This window comes from Acipenser ruthenus, chromosome 36, assembly GCF_902713425.1.
Source record: "Acipenser ruthenus chromosome 36, fAciRut3.2 maternal haplotype, whole genome shotgun sequence".
NCBI lineage: Eukaryota > Metazoa > Chordata > Actinopteri > Acipenseriformes > Acipenseridae > Acipenser > Acipenser ruthenus.
Window position 1 is genome coordinate 6882929 of NC_081224.1, and position 21694 is coordinate 6904622.

The 21694-nt window shown below is 42.2% G+C and overlaps 1 protein-coding gene across 4 annotated transcripts in view; it reads left to right on the plus strand.

Moving 5' to 3' along the window:
* Positions 1-21694, plus strand: part of LOC131706555 (cAMP-dependent protein kinase catalytic subunit alpha) — a 52307-nt gene that overhangs the window by 18348 nt on the left and 12265 nt on the right. Inside the window, exons 1-2 of one of the 4 annotated variants that reach the window (XM_059007844.1) lie at positions 180-1228; positions 18428-18489. In XM_059007844.1, the coding sequence (XP_058863827.1) occupies positions 1108-1228; positions 18428-18489 (183 nt within the window). In that variant the 5' untranslated portion in view covers positions 180-1107. Of the gene's footprint in view, positions 1-179; positions 1229-9596; positions 9788-18427; positions 18490-21694 lie in introns of those variants that run through there. The other 3 variants (XM_059007845.1, XM_059007847.1, XM_059007846.1) reach the window with 3 other exon arrangements.

Genomic DNA, 21694 nt, shown 5'->3' on the forward strand with positions numbered 1-21694 from the left:
GTTGGATGTGTTGGTATTGATGCAAGGAGAAGGAGGTGTTCATCTGGGCGGCCTCACTCCTGAGGATAAGGGAACCGGTTTGCCAGCATCCTGAGCCAGCCCTGCATTCCTGAGTCGTTTGTCTTCACCGGGGGTGGAGAGGAAAGTTGGTTTGGTTTTCTGTTCAGTACGACACCTGAAGACTGCAAGCTGGATGGGCCTAGGACTTTGTTTCTCTTTGATTGTTGGCAGGTACCTGAATGGAAAAAGCTGAGACACTGACAAAGTTCTGTGCCTGCAAAAGAGTTTGAGTGGTTTTGATTTTAATTAATTTTTTTTTTTTTCCTCTGGAACTCCTCGTTTTAATTTATTACTACATTATTTAGGATGATGGATTGTTAAGACAAGCCTTTTCATTTTACAGCCCCTTTGCTACCAAAAATAGTTCAGCTGTAAATACGGAACGTGGGAGTGTTTGCGTGTGATCAGGCCCTGTCCAGTGCAGCTTCTTTTGAGCAAAGCAATACTGGGAAAGCTGGAGGAAGAACGGCTGTAATTGCACTGCTTGAAACAGGACCGCGTTGTAAACCCTGCCTGTACACTTGGGGAAAGCCTCTTGAGACTGCCAGGCCGGTTCAGTGCTGTGAAGTCTGCTTCACACAGGCGAAGCTGGAAACCTTAGCTGCCTTGCTTAGGGGCACAGCAAAGGGAGAAACTAATGTTGAGAAGGACCTTTGAATAGAAAGCTTTCTTCTACTGTTACAGCAAGTGTTACTTGCTGAGGCTAGTGACGGCCAGTTGCAGTTTTTTGTGATTTTTGCATGTGCTGTATAGACTGTATGAACCAGGCTGGGAGAATAGGATTGTCTTTTTCAAATGGAAGTATGGGAAGTGCCTGCCAAAAATAAAACTCAAAAAGGAAGCCCTACAACCCCACTGGAGTAGAAGGCGTTTCTTTCACTGAAGCGTCAGCAGCATACATCCAGAGACCTGCTAGTAATAGCGGCTGTGTCTCATTCTACCTGTGGTTACTGCTCACGAGTGCTGCTCTGATCCACTTGCTGTGTCTGTCGGTGGGGCTCTGCACTGCCCCCTGGTGTGCCCCAGTGGGAGGGACACTGGTTGGCAATGTCGGCTCTTCACAGGCTGGCAGGACGGCTGTTTCAACGCAGCCCCCGCAATGAAGGCCAGGAAACTGATGGGGGAACCGAATCTGTGTTTGAGGACCAAGAAGACAGTAAGAAATGTGGTGTGTGTATGACTGCCATGTTCTATCCTGTGGCTAACCAAGCCTTTAAAATGTCACTGGTCTGGCTTTAAGGGAGTGCTAACCACAGCTTTCAAATGCATGTATTGCCTCAGAGAAGCACAAGCTGCATTCACAGGCCTGCCTCTTTTCTCTGTTTCTTTTTTACTTTACCTACTGCAGTTTCACTTAGCAAGCAGAGAAACTCCATGTCTTTCCATATGTGTTGCAGGACCGGCTCGTTTCTGTACTTTTAAAAGCTGTCTGCAACCTGGCTTTAATGTTGGGATGGGGCTGGCATGCTGTAACTTTAAATTTTGCAGCCTCCTGGTCTAATAGACACTTCTGTACAGAAAATAATTATTCAGGGAGGAGATTTTCAAAGCTGTGTGTCTTTTAGCCTGGCCACATCTCTAGAGTATTGCATGTTATTTAATGTGTGCTCGTGAAAGCATTGCTAATGGAATTCTCATACTCTTACTGCTGGTTTTGTTGCATGCAAAGTACGGACATGAGCAAAAGCTTCCAGTACATGTATATAAATAGCTTGCAAGCTACATTTGGAGTTAAGTAGCTTGTTTTTTTTATTTATTTAACAAAGGGAGGGGCTGGATTGTCATTGTCTGCTTTTTGAGTGCTGCACGGAACAAAGTAACTTCCTGCATATTGCTATATTTAGATAAAAGAAGTTGCATGTCAAACGTTGACACTCAAACTTGGCTTGAATGGGCGTAACATTTGACCGTCTGCATACCCAGAATAAACTTGTAAAACTACCCTGTTTTGAATATATTCACTTCTGAAAGGAATGAGAGAACCATGACTTTTAAAATCCATTTTCCTCTAAGTAACTTTAGCAACATTCTCACTGCCCCCCTTTGTGTTGTGCAGAAGATCTTTTGGTTTGTTCTCTTGTTTTTTTTCTTGCTGCACTAAGTTTCAAATGTAAACTGCCTGGTACATAATCCCTCGACCACTCGAGTGAATCTCACCTACATCACAAGGCATTTCAACTTTTAAATTCTATCTGCATGTATTCAAATGTAAACAAGGGCTACAATGAGGGGGCAGTGATAATGTTGCTGCTAATAAGAGAATGGATTTTAAACCCTTTAGCGCTCCTTTTTAAACGGAGGGGGAGTGGCATGGATACTGTGCTTGTGTCGGAAGGAAATCTTAAAACATTGGGTTATCATAACCGTGGTTCTCTGAATTAAAAAGGTAACTGTTACCAAATGGGTATTTACCTCCTAAAGACCCGAAACCTGAATAAGATAACAAAGCTGCAGAACTGAGCTTGTGACGCAGTCATGCCCGCCCTGAGGGTTAAAGGACAGCATGCACAGATCTCTGCATAGTCTTTCCTTTCAAGCCTGCTGCAAATGATGGACACAGCGACCTTGACCTTGACGAACGTGTCGCAGCAGTATGCATGTGCTCAGGTAGCTGACGAACTTGTCGCAGCAGTATGCATGTGCTCAGGTAGCAGTGTGGAGTAGTGGTTAGGGCTCTGGACTCTTGACCGGAGGGTCATGGGTTCAATCCCCGGTGGAGACACTGCTGCTGTACCCTTGAGCAAGGTGCTTTATCTAGATTGCTCCAATAAAAAAAAAAACAACTGTATAAATGGGTAATTGTATGTAAAAAAAAATAATGTGATATCTTGTAACAATTGTAAGTCGCCCTGGATAAGGGTGTCTGCTAAGAAATAAATTATTAATGGTTACATTTCTATTTCAGGGAACCAGGGTTATGATAAACGTTCCCTTTTCAAGTACGAAATATAACCATTACTGAATGGGTCAGTATACCCAAACAGTCGCGTGACCGGAATGCTACAATATATTGTATAAAATATTTCTGTTCCGGCACTCATGTCATCCTGACTCACTTGTTGCTGGGCAGATTCTGCACAGCAAGCACGAATGAGTCGATGGTTGCTAGGCAACAGTATACACTTGCGCAGCTGCTAGCCGACGAACGTGTCACAGCAGTATGCACGTGCTGATGTAGCTGACGAACGCGTCGCAGCAGTATGCACGTGCTCAGGTAGCTGACGAACGCGTCGCAGCAGTATGCACGTGCTCAGGTAGCTGACGAACGCGTCGCAGCAGTATGCACGTGCTCAGGTAGCTGACGAACGCGTCGCAGCAGTATGCACGTGCTCAGGTAGCTGACGAACGCGTCGCAGCAGTATGCAGGTAGCTGAAAAATGCATCGCGGCAGTTTACACCTGGTTAACGTGGCAGATTTTGGAAGATAAGAAACGTTGATTATGGATACACTTGTAATTCGAGGTAAAGCTTCAGCTCTGACAGCAGAAACGAGTGCTAGTGGCGGCTCGGAGGAGGCACTGCCTTATCTAATTTTAAAATACGTTTATTTATATATAATATGCAACATATTTATTTTACGCGGAGGCAGCCGTCCGATCCAAATTCTCCACTCGGTCACCGCTGTACGTTCGGGGGAGGCAGATACAGGTAGACACGCTCTTGCCTCCTCTATAGTTATGATTAGCACGTCCATAAGCTAAGTATTTATAAATACAAAACAAACACTAAATGTACAGTAACCTGCAACTGATGGCTTCTTTCTTAACTCTAGAAGTCCCTGCCTCCATGGTTCTGCTTTCTTAATATCTTTGTTACAGTATTTTGCATTCTTTCTTGATATTGCCAACAGCCGATAAGCAGCTCGGTTTGAATATTGCTTCGGCTATTTTAAACAAACGGCTGGTAAGCATTGCGTTTATGAAGTTTGCTTTGTTTAATTCCAATGCATTTAAAAGCTACAACAACACACTGCCAATATCTGCAAGTGTGCGCTCCATCATAAACTCATTGCACAAAAAAAAAGCTTTCTTGACTGGCGTATTGAAACGTCACTGATAAACGCAGCTGACTGACACACACGCACAGCCCGTCTCTCTTAAAGGGGAACACACCAAAAGGCTGATTGCTAGAACGCTTTCTGTTTCCGTCGTGGAAGCTGCATTTGCTGCCAATGCCATTCCTCTCGTAGCCTACTTTTTAATATTTATTTCTTTAGCGAGGCGGTTAATTGATCAGGGTGGTTATGTGATGGTTAGATATGCGACGTTCCACTGTATTGCAATAGAATAGAATCAGATTTCCTTATACCATATATGACCATAGAATATGATTTGTCATGTGGTATACGTTTTTTTTATTTTAACTAAGCTGTAAATTTAAAAAAGGAATTTTTAAATATAGGTCCACATTATTTGAAGGATACATGTGTGTGAAAATTAGAGGACAGCGAAGCATCAAACAGATTTTAAATTGCAACTGCTAAAGAAATGGCCTGAAAACCCTCTGCTGTTTTGATATTATTTTTGTGAAACACCTAAATGATGCAAACACAGTGGATTGCAAACTGTACAAGTGGCTCTTAACATATGACGGCATAACCCATTTCTGCAGTTCTTGATGTAAGTTATTGTCGGATGAATTGTTGTGCACCCATGTCTTGCATTAGGTAAATCCTATAACACTTTGCTGCCTCATTAGACAGCTCTTCTTCCTCCTTTTCTTGAGTTCGCATTGTGCTCACAGATGGAAAAATCACACAGTGACACTGCCAGTGAACACGTGTGATTGAAAATTCCTCGAGGCGCGGTCATATTGAGCTCAGTCTAACAGCATCCCTCCCTCTGTTTGCACTTCATTAACCAATAATACAATAAGTCTGTCTCGTCACTTAGTAGTAAAAAGAGTGACAACAGTAATACATTATGATAATGAGTCCTTTTCTCGCCCTTTTCTCACAGAACGAGATTAGACAGAAATCAATTGAATTGTGACAGAACAGGCCAGTCGACGCTGAGCAAGTTTGTGAATGGGTTGTAGATCAGATGTGCTGTTGCTGGGGGCTCCCGAGTGGCGCATCCACCTGGAGTGCAAGATGCGTCCTATAGCCTGGAGATCACAGGTTTGAATCCAGGCTATGTCGGCCGTGACCGGGGGTTCCCAGGGGGCGGCACACAATTGGCCGAGTGCCGCCGGGGTGGGGAGGGCTTAGGTCGGCAGGGCAATCCACGGTTCACCGCACACCAGCGACCCCTGTGGCTGATGAGGCGCATGCGGGACTGCCGTGGAGCCTTTCAGATCTGTGTTGTCCTCCGGCACTATAGGACTGATAGCTTCGCTGTGGATCCGCAGTGTGAAAAATGACGGCTTGGCAGGAATATGTTTCGGAGGACGTGTGTTTCGGAGGACGTGTGTTTCGGAGGACGCGTGTTTCAGCCTCCGGTTCCCGAGTCGTTGGGGGGGTTGCAGCGGTGAAACGGGATTAATAACACAATTGCCAATTCCAAATTGGGGAGAAAACTGGGGTAAAAATCATTGGAAACGACTACATTTAAACGACTCTGTTTTTTATAAATTGAGGTGTAATTTCCGGCGGTGCCGGTGGTTATTTCGCGCCCTGGTGTAACGATTCATTGTGGATCTATGTTAGTGCTATACTATTAAGAGGAAAGAACTCCTTTTTTAAACCCTTTCTTAATACTCATTGAAAAGGTCCCAGTGATCGTACTACTCATGCTAATAGGTTCGAGAATTGATGCGAAATCCTTTGTTTTAATGAGAGGCACAGCGATTTAAATGGTGCTAATGAGGTCTGATTGGCACTCCTTTTGAAGGGGTCCCAGTAATAATATTGCTATATCTAAAGAAGGTGTGAGAATTGGTGTTTGCCTTGGTTGGCAGTGGCACTCCTTTTGAGGGGAGCAGTGATAATGTTACCTGTGCGAATAACAGGGCAGAGAATTGACTTGAAAGCCTTGATTGGCACTCTTAAGGGTATTAAACTGGCAGGTGGAGGCTGACTGGAATGGGGGAGTGACCTCTCTGCATCACAGCACAGCAGTTCAAAGCTGTTACTTTCAGCCGTTCTGTGTCGCTGCTTTCCATTTACCTCCGTTCTATAAATCTCTGCTTTCCATTGACCTCATTCGGTCCCCTGTCTGACGTCAGTTGGGGGGCTTTAGCGACTGGGGGGCTGGGTTGATCGATGGGGTGGATCAATTGTCAGGACGTGGCTGAGGCCGCGGGCTGCTCAAAGTCTTTGGCTGTTTTTCCACGACGCTTTGATTTGGGAAGCAGTGCACCCGAAGGCACTGTATTCCATGGCACAGCAGCAAAGAATGCTAACTCTTTCTAGGAGCCAAGCAAGCCTTTTGAAATCCTTTATTACAGCTTGGAGTTTTACATCAAGAGATCTGCTTATCTCATTGTGAGAACATCAAGTATGACAATCTGATGGATCGGGCTATATGTACAGATTCAGTTGTAATTTAACTTGATAACTCTGTGCTAAAGAATGTGCTCATGTGGATACGCAGATGTTTCTGTACTGAGAGATAGAAACCTTCTAATATGATCAGAATCCATTACTTTCAGTAGTTTGTGCTGCAGTATGTTCATAGAGTATCAGAGTCTGGGGCTCACAGTACAAATAACATGCTTATGGCCAGCGACCAGCAATCCTAACCTGGTGCAATTTTAGGTGTACTGCCAGTGGATACAAACATGACTGACTGTTTTTTTTAATTGCTTTCAACACATACATTTACAGCACTGCACAAGCACTTCACATGACATTTTCCGTTCTGTTTCCAGGGAAAGGGAGACGATACATTTTAGTACAATAGGAGAGGTCTCTCCAAATCAATCTGCTTTAATTTGACATTGGATTTTGACTGATGTTAATTGGCCTGCTAGTACAGTACAGGATAAAGTGATGTCATCAAATGTTTAAAGAGAGAAAAAAAGAGATTGGGGGTGAATGTTGCCAAATATAAACAAAGTTTCAAACAAATGATCCAAATAACGATTTGGACAAAATGCCACATTAAACACGAGTCCTCTTTCCTGGAAGCTGCTTTGCTGACCTTTAGAAATGGGTGCGGGCGTGGAGTTAGTTCTTTGCTGACATTTGGAAATGAGTGGGGGCGAGGTGTTAGTCCCAGATGGGTCTCCTCTTTTTAACCATTTTTATCTGACATCTTTTATACGTCCTTTTTAATGTTACAATCTTCTCCTATGCAAACAACATTGTCTGCTATGCAAAATAAGTGCAGCTGTTCTGCTGACAATACTTCTGAATGTATCACTTGTGCATGCTGCTGTGGGATATAGATCTCATGCTGTGTATCAAGTAGCAAAGAGTATTGGCTGAAATGTACATTCCTTATAGTTTTACATTGTAGTTGAATCTGAATTAGAAAGATATAGATATACAGATATATCATTTTATTGTAACAAAACCGCACCCACTCGGGTTCTTTGCCCCTTTTTAAACACCGACCCAGGACACGAGAAATGGATTTTCACTGCGCTGATGCGCTATTTTTAATAAACAAATACACAAAATAAAACAAACAAAGTACACAGCACACTCCAACAAAAAGGATTCACACTACCTTTTCTTGTAAGCCTGCACACACTCCCAAGTGGGCTCTTCACGAAGCAGCCTCGTGCAGACTGACTGCACGCTTTTAAATAACCTGCACCTGGTTCTAATTTACAATCACTACCAGGTGCAGGGGATAAGTAACAATAAAACAATTAACAAATCTAACTAAACAATAAACAAAACAATTTGCTAACAAAAATGTGCCTGCGCACATGTTTTATGCAGGGAGGATATTAACCCCCTCCCTGCTGTGAGGTGTGTATGTCCTGAATTAGTTTCTGGGACAAGTTGAAATTAAATCAATTTAAAATATTGTTGTAGTATATTTAGCCAAGTTAGTTGGCAGAAGACGGACTATGAAAGCTCACCCAATCGGAGTCCTAGTTCTTGGACAAACCTGGTTCAGTATCTGTTTGTTCTACTGTATCAGCTTTGCCGTGGCAACACAAGTTGCTGCAGGAGCCCTTTAGACATCTACAGGGAGTCCCCTGATCGTAAGGCCTCAAGGGACAGAAGGTGGGACTTAGAATTGTGCCAGGGGCCACCTCCTGTAACCAATAGCAACCAACAGGATGCTTCCTGGTTTCATGAAGGCCTCTGTAATTGTATTGTTTCTGAACGGATTTGGGTAGGTACAGTACAATATGTGTTAACTCAGATAAACAAGATACATTAAGTACGTTTTTAAAGAATATTTGAATGTGTTTTTGACCTCCTTACCTTTTATGATATAGTCATTGAGTGGTAATGCAACTCCGATTCTGTGCCCATGCAAACACTCCCCCTTTTTAAGGTATTACAGGATCAGCTCTTCAGGGATAGTTGATTTTGTCTTTCGCCATAGAAATCTGTAACACAGGCTAGAGCAAGTGTCTGTTTAGAGATAGCTCCACCTGGTGTACATTGTGAGTCACGTTTCCATTGGCATTGCCACAGTTTAGAATATATACTAAACAATTGGAGACACAATTAATTTAGTTTACTTACATTGGGGAAAGCCCTGCCTTGAGTGTGGTAGCTCAGGTCTACGTTCTTCAGCATAGAAGAATGCAGTGCTTTGCCATTTATTTATTTATTTATTTATTTATTTATTTATTTATTTATTTATTTGCTGTCTTGCCTTTTTGTTCTTTACATGTGTATACAACTGGCAATATGATCTTTTAATGGTATTGACTCGTACACGATTAATCGAATGACAGCAGAATTTGCAGAATCCCGACATGATGAATTAACTCCGCTTGGCTGGATGTAGTGCAAAAAAAACAAACACAGAACTGGAGTATCAAGGAGAAAGACAACACTGCCATTCCATTTCCAGTGCCTAATTCCGGACTTCTGCGATCACGGAAAAATCAATAGCCCTATATATAGGTTATATATATTTCTTTTGCATGCATTTTGTTGTGCTGCATAAAGGCACATACTGGCTGATCTAGCAATTGCATAAAAAAGCAGCTTCTGATCTCCAAGCATCTCAAAACAGATATTTTAATATTTGCAAGAAGAACCACTTGTAATGATTGCAAAATTCTTAAAGGTACGTTAATGGTTTTTTAAAAAAAATAAATAAAAAAAATGTACCTACTGAAAGCTTAAAAAAATTGAAAAAAGGATCTGACATTTTATTTTCACTCAAGTATCCCTTTAATGATCTGTGGGTGTCTGTGCCCCTGTGTTAGAGCAGAGCCTGAGCTCCAGATGGGATTGGGTGGCTGTGTGTTTGGAAACCTCCCCTCTGTTAGGGCTGGGATCGATTTGTGGAGTAAAGGCTATTCTGCAGAGAGGGAGATTGTGTTTGCAGAATAAATATTGATATAAACCAGCTTGCAGTTTGATTTAACGTTTGTTTAATAGCAAAGGCAGAGGTGAACAGGCAGGCAGAGAGGGGAGAGGGAGACGCCAGAGGAGGAAGAGAAAGAAAGGAAAGGGTGAAAAAGGGGAAACGGACGCTGACAGCGGAGTGAGGGAGAGGAGCGTTACTGGAGTTTTGAGAGGAGAGCTGGGGATTGGGGTTGCTTGCCCTCTCCCCCTTAACTGGTGTTGATTCCACCCCCTCGTCAGAATGCTGTAGGGCAGACCCAGTGAGAGACTAGGCAGCAAGGGGAGGAAGCATGGAGGGTAAGGACTCTGGGAGTGTGAAGGGTTACGTTGCAGTGAAGCATGGAGGGTAAGGCCTCTGGGAGTGAAGCATGGAGGGTAAGGATTCTGGGAGTGTGAAGCATGGAGGGTAAGGACTCTGGGAGTGTGAAGGGTTACGTTGCAGTGAAGCATGGAGGGTAAGGCCTCTGGGAGTGAAGCATGGAGGGTAAGGATTCTGGGAGTGTGAAGCATGGAGGGTAAGGATCCTGGGAGTGTGAAGCATGGAGGGTAAGGACTCTGGGAGTGTGAAGCATGGAGGGTAAGGATTCTGGGAGTGTGAAGGGTTACGTTGCAGTGAAGCATGGAGGGTAAGGCCTCTGGGAGTGAAGCATGGAGGGTAAGGACTCTGGGAGTGTGAAGGGTTACGTTGGAGCCAACTGTATCTAAACCTGTAGAGACTGTAAATGCCATCTGTTACTGTTGTGGAAAAAAAGCAGGGCTTCTGTTTTTCTTATCAAAGACTGCTTGTTAAAATGTTCCAATTATATCTCCTAAAGAACCTCTTAATTTATGAAATCTGGATTACACAAACAAAAATGCTTTTAGAATTGTATACAACATTTTGTGAAATATAATCCATCTGCTTTCATTTTAAATTTTGATCTCCGTTTTTATTGCAGCAGTTTGGAGTGATCCGTGTTCCCTTGATTACTCACGGATTTGGTTAGTTCACGGTTAAAGGCCAGGTTGACAGTAAATTGTTCTAATTGACTGCCCTCGATATTTCACGATTTTGGTACAAACGACTAATGTTCCAGCACTGTATTCCATTGGAGAAGTGTTGCAGAGGAACACTACTAAATGATTAGAAAACAATCAGAACATATACTGGTTAAGCTGAAAGGGGAAAAAAACACCACTTTGACATATACAAATTCGTATATCGTCTCAGAAAAATGTTGCAACACTTTGAAGTAAATGGCTGTAATTTCTTTAGCCCTTCAAGTGTCCCAAACCCCATTTTAGTTGTTATTTTTTTATTCTATATTCTGCTTTGTGTTTTCAAAGAGGTACAGGTATAAAGTGTTCTTCTGTGAGCTGAGGGACCTTGCAATACTTCCTGAAAGGTTTTATTAATGTTTGGGAAAATTACAAGACATTGTTTCACCTGAGTGATTTTGTGACATTTATTTTCTTTCTTTATTTGTTTATTTATTTATTTATTTTTACACATTTTAGCTGACTTTGCCTTTCTGTCTTTGAAATTCATGAAAAAGCTATTTTTAGTAGTGGAGATTTGAACTTGAAGTGTTACGTGTCTTGTATCCTTTGTCTAACAGCAATGCCATACAAATCAATATAGTGCATTTCATTTCAACACTGGCAATGTCTATCAAGGCTTTTTAAATTGGCAAAATAAGACTTGCTTTTATACTTGCGTAAGTGGGAGATCTGGAAACTTCCTTTGTTTTGAAGTGGTAATTGCTTCACAGCCTGGTTGAAGATGGGTGACAGCACACCTGGGCATGTAGGCCTCACAAGGTCATGAACAACAAAGCCATCCATTTAGTCTAGTCTGGCCTATTCACCTGCTCTGCTCTAAAGAACCCATACACTCTTTACATGATTTTATTTCATTTGAGCTGATGTCACATGGGCTGCAGCTGTTTGATGATTGGGTCGTGGGTTGAGAGCCCCTGTTGGAGAATAGTATACTATAGAAGTATAACGTACTTTACTGATGTTCCACTCCAATAAGTAAAACAAAAACAGATATTTTTCAATGTTTGTAATTTATTATTCTGTAGATGTTGGCGTTTCATAGATATAAAGGTACATTGTATTCCGTTACCTGAAGGATCCTACGACACACCCTCAAAGTGTTATTGAATTCTTTTTTAAATATGGGCAAAATACAAGACATTCTTTCACCTGAGTGATTTTATGAATTTAGAGCCTTTTGTTAAAAACAGACAATATTATAACAGCAAGAGAACATTCAAGAGGAGGTTAAATGTGTAAGAGACACAAATGGCAAAATCATAGATGAAGAAAATAAAATAGCAAATATATTAAATGATTACTTTTCACAGGTTTTTGCAAAAGAGGACACGGACAACATGCCCCACATGTCGACCTGTTCCTATCCAGTTTTAAATAACTCTAGCATAACAGAGGCAGAAGTTTTGAAGGGACTAGGAGCTCTTAAAATAAACAAATCCCCTGGGCCGGATGAGATCCTCCCAATAGTACTCAAAGAAATGAAAGAAGTTATTTACAAACCGCTAACCAAGATCATGCAACAGTCTCTTGACACAGGGGTTGTACCGACAGACTGGAAAATTGCAAACGTAATACCGATCCACAAAAAGGGAGACAAAACCGAACCAGGTAACTACAGACCAATAAGCCTGACTTCTATTATATGTAAACTTATGGAAACAATAATAAGATCCAAAATGGAAAATTACCTACAGTGGCTCTCAAAAGTATTCACTCCCCTTGGACTTTTCCACATTTTATTGTGTTACAACATGGAATCAACATGGATTTAATTAGTTTTTGCCACTGATCAATATAAAAAAAGTCCATAATGTCAAAGTGAAAAATAAAATCTACAAATTGTTCTAAATTAATTACAAATACAAAGCAGAAAATAATTGATTGCATAAGTATTCACCCCCTTGAGTCAATATTTGGCACCTTTGGCAGCAATTACAGCCATGAGTCTATTTGGATAAGTCTCTACCAGCTTTGCACATCTGGACACTGCAATTTTTGCCCATTCTTCTTTGCAAAATTGCTCAAGCTCTGTCAAGTTGGATGGGGACCTTTGGTGAACAGCAATTTTCAACTCTTTCCACATATTCTCAATTGGATTGAGGTCCGGGCTTTGACCTGGCCACTCCAGGACATTGACCTTTTTGTTTTTAAGCCACTCCAGTGTGGCTTTGGCTGTATGTTTGGGGTCATTGTCCTGCTGGAAGATGAATCTTCTCCCAAGTCCCAGGTCTCTTGCAGACGTCAGCAGGTTTTCCTCCAGGATTTCTCTGTACTTTACTGCATCCATTTTGCCCTCTATCTTCACTAGCTTTCCAGGCCCTGACGCAGAGAAGCATCCCCATAGCATAATGCTGCCACCACCATGCTTCACAGTAGGGATGGTGTTCTCAGGATGATGTGCGGTGTTAGGCTTGCGCCAAACATAGCGCTTAGCGTTGAGGCCAAAAAGCTCTATTTTGGTCTCATCAGACCATAGAATCTTCGTCCACTTGGTCTCAGAGTCTCCCACATGCCTTCTGGCAAACTCTAGCTCAGATTTGATGTGAGTTTTTTTCAACAATGGCTTTCTTTTTTGCCACTCTTCCATAAAGGACAGTTTTGTGAAGCACCTGGGCTATTGTTGCCGTATGCACAGTGTCTCCCAGCTCAGCCGTGGAAGACTGTAACTCCTTTAGAGTTGCCATAGGCCTCTTTGTGGCCTCACTGACTAGTGCCCTTCTCGCCCGGATACTCAGTTTTTGAGGACGGCCTGTTCTAGACATTCACAGTTGTGCCATATTCTCTCCATTTCTTTAATGATGGACTTTACTGTGCTCCAGGGGATATTCAACGCCTTGGAAATGTTCTTATATCCTACCCCTGATTGGTGCTTTTGAAGAACCTTATTCCGGATTTGCTTTGAATGTTCCTTCGTCTTCATGATGTAGTTTTTGTTAGGAAATGTACTAACCAACTGTGGGACCTCCCAGAGACAGGTGTAATTAACCTGAAATCATGTGAAACACCTTAATTGCACAAAGATTTGAATCTATTCAGTCTTGAACAAAGAAGACTACACGGCGATCTGATTCAAACATTCAAAATCCTAAAAGGTATAGACAATGTCGACCCAGGGGACTTTTTTGACCTGAATAAAGAAACAAGGACCAGGGGTCACAAATGGAGATTAGATAAAGAGGCATTCAGAACAGAAAATAGGAGGCACTTTTTTACACCGAGAATTGTGAGGGTCTGGAACCAACTCCCCAGTAATGTTGTTGAAGCTGCCACCCTGGGATCCTTCAAGAAGCTGCTTGATAAGATTCTGGGATCAATAAGCTACCAACGACCAAACGCGCAAGATGGGCTGAATGGCCTCCTCTCGTTTGTAAACTTATCTTCTTCTACATTGAGGTGTGTTATTGACGGGATGGGTGTTCAGGTCAGTATGAGGTGTGTTATTGGCGGGGGGGGGTTCAGGTCAGTATGAGGTGTGTTTATTGACGGGATGGGGGTTCAGGTCAGTATGAGGTGTGTTATTGACGGGGGGGGGGGTTCAGGTCAGTATGAGGTGTGTTATTGACGGGGGGGGTGTTCAGGTCAGTATGAGGTGCGTTATTGGGGTGGAGTAAAGATTCCATGTTTACAGAAATTCAGGTGGACAAACATTTTTCAGTTAGGGTGCCTTCATCAGCGTAATTGCACAAAAACGTGCTCAAGAAGCGGAAGATTTCTGAATCATTTTGGTGGCGGACATCTCAGTTGTTAAGACCTAATGTTTAACCATTCACTGAACTGGAGTGTGGACATGTAGAAATGCAGAAGCACTAGTACTGCATGTAGATATTGTTTGTTTTTCTATAGTGTCTGAATAACTCCTCTGTCCACCTTTTAATATAAGAGCCACGTTCAGCACTTGGCCCAGGTTTGTTTGAGCCTGGACACTCTAACCTCTTATCAGGTCAAACTACAAAGTCAACTACAACAACGCTTCATCTACTAATGCAAGAGCAAACAGAGGTGTGTGTGTGAAACAACAAGTTCATGAATGCCTGGTCTGTTTTAACACTGCAGACCTGTGGTAGAGGTTTAGACTGGATTTTAAGAGGATAGGGTATGGAACAGGTTACCTACTGTATGCTGAATCACTGGGATCCTTTTTTATTTTTATTTTTTTTGTTATTTGGAATCGCAATTTTTCCTGATTTTTTCTCCCCAATTTGAAATGCCCAATTGTTTATATTTCAACCCGGCCCACCACTGCCACCCCTGCGCTGACTCGGACAAAGACGGACACACGCGTCCTCCGAAACGTGCGCCGTCAGCCATCCGCTTCTTTTCACTCTGCAGGCCCGCCATGCAGCCGCCTCAGAGCTACAGCGTCGGAGGACCACGCAGCTCTGGGCAACTTACAGGCAGGCCCGCAGGCGCCCGGCCAGTCCACAGGTGTCGCTGGCACCTGGTGAGCCGAGGCCACCCTGGCTGGCCTAAGCCCTCCCCAACCCGGGTGATGCTCGGCCAATTGTGTGCCGCCACCTGAACTCCCGTCCACAGTCGGCAGTGGAATAGCTTGGACTCGAACTGGCGTCCTCCAGGCTATAGGGTGGGATCCTTGATCAACCAGCTACTGGGAGCTCAAAGAGCACTGCTGGGCTGAATGGCCTCCTCTCCATTCGTACATTTTCTTATTTACATCATTATTTTAAGTCTGTATTGCTTCTGCTCTGACTTCTCATTCAGTGGTAGGTTGTGCTGTGAATGTGGGAGCCTTTCGAGGTGCTTTCTTTTTTTTTTTTTTTAAATTGTACTGCGCCTTGTAATAGCAGGAAGTGAATGTCAGATTCCCCTTTTTGCATTCACCACATTTGAACTTAGTATATTTTTTTATTGATGTATTTAAAAATAGTCCTATACAGATTAAAACAACAAAACAATGCACCGTATAGTACTGTACAGTGTACACAGAATGTGTTTCATTGTTATCAAGACTGTTGAAAGAAAATGGTAAAATAAAAAGTGTGCTCGTTTTAAAATGTTACAACTAAAAATGTAAAGAACGTTCCAAATTGATCAATCAAATTGTTTCAAATCACGCTATCGCATTGCTAAGCCAATATGCAGCTTTATCTAAAGAAAGTAATCCTGAGTTCAGCTGGTTGATTTTAGGTTAAATATACTTTTCCTATACACTGTCTGGTAAACAGAAGAAAAAAAATCCAATTAACCCTTAGCGGTCCATTTATTCAGCGCGTCTCAGGCGCGTCCGGTCCAATTTATTGTCACATGCACAGTTTATTTTAGACACGCTGTTTAAAAGTATTTTTTTTTTACAGTAAAACAGGTTTAAAAGGCACTGTATATCAACAGGACACTCAGTACAGCCCCGCCCCACCCCTTGTTCTGTTTTTTTCACATACCTCTTGATAGTAGTGCATACCGATAAATCATCTCCTGATCACTCGTTTTATCACCAAACTCCTCAATAATGTGATCCAAGTCATTTATTTTTATTACTATTACATCTAAAAAAAAAGCTATGTAAATGTCTGTGATATTCTTTGAGCGCTGGATGCAGAAGCAGCTATCTTGTTTGTTTATGTCCGTTATCTATGTGATGCTGGGGCTATCTGTATTCATGAGATACTGCCCTTTTTTTCGACTTCTCTTGGCTCCTATCGATCTCAGTCGGCCATTGAATGGTTTTCTCGGCTTTTTCCGGAGAAAAAACGACTAGAGACCTGTTTTTTGCGTCTCTTTGATGTCAGACAGGGTCCGACATTGGACCGGAAAGGGAAAATTGCAATGTTGGACCAGGTCCGACATAGGACTGCAAAGGGTTAATTAAATTTGCATTCCTAGGCTTCACCAAAAATCTTCTAATGATGCCCAGATAGCCTTCAATTCATCATTTTTGTTGTAAACCTCAGTGTTTCTGCTGGTGGATATCCAGCCAGTCTCGTTCCGAAGGAGAGTTGTCAAAGCCAGATTTCCGTTTGGACTTTGTATTGTCGTAACTGACAGAGCTGTAAAGATTGCAGCAGTGTGTGTGTTTACAGGACTGGAGGACAGAGGGAGGGAAGTAATAATTCACTGTTGGCATCACCCAGAGCCGTAACTAGGCATATTTGTGATTTATTTTAGCAGCCACATTTAACCCTTACAAAATCCTTTCAATATCTCTGTAATATCCTTGTGTGTGTGTATATAACCTTTTAATTAAGTTCATGTGTGGCTGTGACGGAGAGCGAATGAATCCTAGTCAACAATCTCCCTCCCGACCTGTGAGGGAGCTGTATAACAGGAACAGAGTGCCTCTTACTGGATGGTCTGGCAGTTCATTCCAGGGTCAGTCGGAAGCCAGCCATCCAGGAAGGGGTCACAATGCCAGAAGGCATCGCTCTAATGCGGTACATGATGTGTCAGTCATGGATTGGAGGAGACGTGATTGAACTAGCTATCGCAGGGGGCGTGACTAAGGGAATAACGAGGTGTGACGATGTAATCTGTTCCTTTTGATGTGGTTACTGAAAGGACCCGTTTGGGAAACAGAAGTAATTACCGTGAGTGTTAAGTGTTTTGTTTGTTGCTAACTGTCTGTGCTTATCATTATAGAAGGCTAACCTCCAGGAGCTGTAGTGCTTATCATTATACAAGGCTAACCTCCAGGAGCTGTAGCTAAACCACCAGCAATTTAAACCCAGACTACACTTCACCATTGTACCCGAATAAAGCTGTAAATCACCACTTTCACGAAGAGCACTCACTCTGGACTTGTGACCGTGTTGTGTTTGTGCTGGTCTTGTTTAGTGTATTATTATTTTGGGACTAAACCCTGTGGTTTGCCTGAGCTAGACATGTGTCTATCATTCCTGAGCAGTGCATCACCACTGCACCTGTGCACTACGAACCACTTTGCCACAGTGACGTTTTCTCATAATCATTGATTGTGCTGTAAGAAAGCATGGATTGAAAATAATCGTAACAAACGCAGATGCAATGACATAATGGCTTGAAGCATATTCAGAAAGACAAACTCGCATTTCCATCTATATAGTTACAAAAAGAAAATTCTTCCGTTTCCCTAAAGATCCAAAAGAATTTAGAATTGAGCAAGAGCCATGCAGGTTTGTATGCGAATTTTAAACAAAGTCATTAAGCGTACATATTTTAATGCATTATAAGAGCTACGTAATTATCAAATAAACTTGTTTTATAATGGTCTGTCATTTTGTTCTGAGTTTTTTATTCCAATAAATACTGGTACCACATTTAACATCTTGTAGTTCAGAATGGTGAATTAAGGGCCGTGTTATCTATTTGCATTTTCTTATCAATTTAATTTCTTACTTGTTGTCTATCCTATTGTAATGTTTTGGTTTACCTTTATTATGTAGGTGCTTAATACATGTTCTGAAACGTGCCTTTACATTTCATTACATTTATAGTAGTGCTGGTCCTGAAGGCTGCAGAAGTGAATAAATAAGCAATACACCACAGGGGACGCGAATGACACAGAAATGCCATAATAATAATAATAACGAACTGGTTACACTGTTTTTTTTGTGTAGAACCAGGTTTATCGTCGTTAAGACCATTGCTAAGGAAGTGACTCATTCCCTTTTCTAGTCTAGAGGCGCATGCAAGCTTCATACTATGCTAGGGGGGAAGTGACAAGTGAAAACATTGAGAACTGCAGAACAAAATTATTACTCGAGTGGCAATGCATTGAAGTCATTTCTATGCCCCCCCCCCCCCCCCCCCATGGCTTTGTGCCCTGGGCGGCTGCCCCGCTCGCCCACCCCTGGTTACGACTCCGGCATCACCACAGTGGATGTGACTCGGAGGTCAGCCCAGTGAATTAGGACTGCAGTTACTGTGCTCAATGTTACTCATTGTTTTTATGTCTTTCTGTTACAGTGAAGGAGTTCCTCGCAAAAGCCAAAGAAGATTTTCTGAAGAAATGGGAGAATCCAGCACAGGTAAGGATACCCTAATGTCACGATACGACATGCATCATGATACATGGGGTGGGCCCGATGGGCTTCTTGTGTGATGCACACTAAGATCAAATGAGGATTTTAATGATGGGCCATTTTGTTAAAAGACAAACATTTGTATAGGATAGTAGTCATACCAACTATAAACACACTTCATTCAATAACTATTTGGTTAACTACACAATGAGCTAAGCTGTGGTCTTGCCTCATGATACAAACATTGCATACCTCTATTCCGATACCTCTTGTAAAGAAAGTATTGCTATTCATGGAACACAATCGTAACACCCCTAGTAGGCCAATTGTAAATCTCCTATTAGTTTTAAGCATTCAAATAAATGAAGCACACAGACAAAGCACCATATATGTGCATTACAAGCATTTGAGATTCATTTCTAGTCAGTTTTGAAGTCCTTCAAACAATGTCTCAGATGTCGCAGTGGCTGATATTGGCTGAAATTGATATATAATAAAGTTTATTGCATTGTAAAGCAAACATGCAGCTTTATTTGAGGAAAGTAATGAATTAGGCTGTTTCATTTTAGGGTGAAACATATTTTTCTCCCCATGCGGTTTCCTTGTTTTGTAAACCGAATACTCCATAAACATTTGAGTCCTGTGGTCATTTCACTCACGAGGACAGACAGCGGTAGACAACCCACACTGCCCCCTTCAGGGGCTCACCCGGGGTATTCTGCTACCTGCATTCCACAGGTAACTGCACTACTCTATAGCAGGGCTGTCCAACCTTTTCCTTGGTATAAGCCACTTTTAAATTTCAGACTAAGACGCAAGCCACAACAGTAGATTTCACCATGAGGCTTGTGCCATAATTACATTTAGGGCGTAAAATGATAACGCACACAGCAGGCTAGTGAATGGTACAGCTCGACCTGGTGGACACTAAGAACAGCATGAGCAACTGTGCAGCCAGCTCAGGCACTTTCAACACATTGTCAAAAATTTGGTTGCATGTTTTATGAAGGTTTTTATATTGTATTTGTTTTTCACTAAGCACCCTGCTAAAACAAATAGCTCCACATCCCCTTTTTATGCTGCCATATATAGTCAATAGTTAACTCAGCGTATTGTAGCGGCCGGCTGTGAGTGGGAATGGGAAGGCGGTATTGTAGCACTTGCAAGTGCTGTTGTCAGGTTTATCAAGCAAAGGAGTCAGGCAGACACCAAATAGCTCTTTTACTGTGTTTTATTGTGCAGACAGTGCCAGTCAACAGCAGTACAGCACGCCCACTCTCACTCTCGCTCTCACGCACACAACCGGCAAACAGCCACTCCCCCACCACTCCACCCAACACAGACAGACATGGTGACAAAACATTCGAGGGCTATAGAAACACTACAGCAAATGCACAACTGCAATAGAAATACTATCTCATGAAAACGAAATAGTTCTGCGTTTGCAGATTTATTTTGATAAAAATGGGAATATGTTATGAATATTTAGTATACATTTGGTTAGTTTGCTGTTCTCAGTGGTGTCTTTGCCGCACTGTCAGTAAAGCAGTCTTTCTTTTACTGAAAGTTTTCACTGTTGAAAGTGAAGTGCCTTCCCATTTGACACACAGACATACACGCACAACAATGACGACTGTCTTTATCAGTAATTTATAATTGATAATTGATTATAATTGATTCTACCTGCTAATCGGCTGTTGAAATTCTGAACACAGGTTGTATGTTACTGTAAACTCTCGGTTGTGATCTTCATATACATACAGCACTTGTTAATTAAATTTTTTAAACAAAGTGGGGGCTTGCACCTTTTTGAAAAGTATTTATTAATACTTCCATTTTATTTCTTGAAACTACGTGCGGCGTACCCACATAATCTGAAAATAAATACTAACTTTCTGCAAAACTAAACATTGCTAAACAATACTTCAGACTGTAAGATAAAAACAAACTGGAGATAAAACATGAAGTTTATCCTGGACACAGAGGTGCCTGCCTGTGTGCTGTGACCTTTCAACTCGTTTATTTTTTTGTTCTGTAGGGTACTCAAACAACCGTTAACAATTTAAACGACTCGTTATTGAAGAAAAAATATATACTGTTTCATTTTGAACACGGTAATAAAAACAATTATTTGCCATGCTGATGTTTATATAGGTTACATAAGAACATTTACACCGTACATGCACACAGAAATAGGAATGTGTGTGGTTTTTTTTTTTTTTTTTTTTTTCCACAGAGCTGACTCTTAGGTGATGCACATTTTAAGATCGGTGAACACATTGTCAGTGCCAAACTACACATTGTAGCCTGTGTCTTCAGTGGGCTCTTGCGAGCTGGACGCTCCTGCTCGACAGTATCCACTATGCAGTACGGAGATAGAAGTGGTAACAATACCAATGTGAATCGTTTATCATTGTGATGAAACACTGTTAGGATATTCTTTAGCACATTGGAGGGTTATTGGAGATGGCTGTCTTCCTCAGCATGTGTCACTTGCATTTTTCCACAGGGTTGTAAGCAATGGAGATCTGCTTCCCAATATTCCCAGCTCTAACTTTGCTGTGGAGGGGATATGTATGCTAGAGTCATACTAAGCTTTTTGTTCTTGCAGTTAGCGCACTGTACTATTACCTGTCCATTTTACTCACACACAAGGAGGCCTTGTTCATTATCCAAATGTCAGGCTGATTTGCCTGGGAAAACCTGTGGGATTAAAATAACCGCGATCTAGTTCTGAGTACTGGCTAAGTCTGCCACCTCAGAACTTTAAACGGAGCAGAGGGGGAAGCCCAGAGCCTTGCTTCGTATTGCCCTGTGTTTAGATTCCATACATCAATTAAAACCTGGAGCAGTCCAGCTGGGATTGAAACATAGGAGGAGCATTGGAGCAGGGTTTAGTGGTTAGAGCTGAGGGACAGGCAGAGTGGGTCTAGTGGTTAGAGCTGAGGGACTGGGAGGGAGGCAGTATGGCTCTAGTAGTTAGAGCTGAGAGACGGGCAGTGTGGTTCTAGTGGTTGGAGCTGAGGGGCTGGGAGCGAGGGAGGCAATTTGGCCCAAGTAGTGGTTACATTATACTGAACCAGGCCTTAAAGTATTTATTTTTTAATTACCCAAACCATAGCAGAAGTCTCTTGCTGCCCCTTCCTAAATAAGCTGCAGTGACCCCAAGTGGCCAGACATGGGGGATGCTCCTGGGAATTTCTTTGTCTTC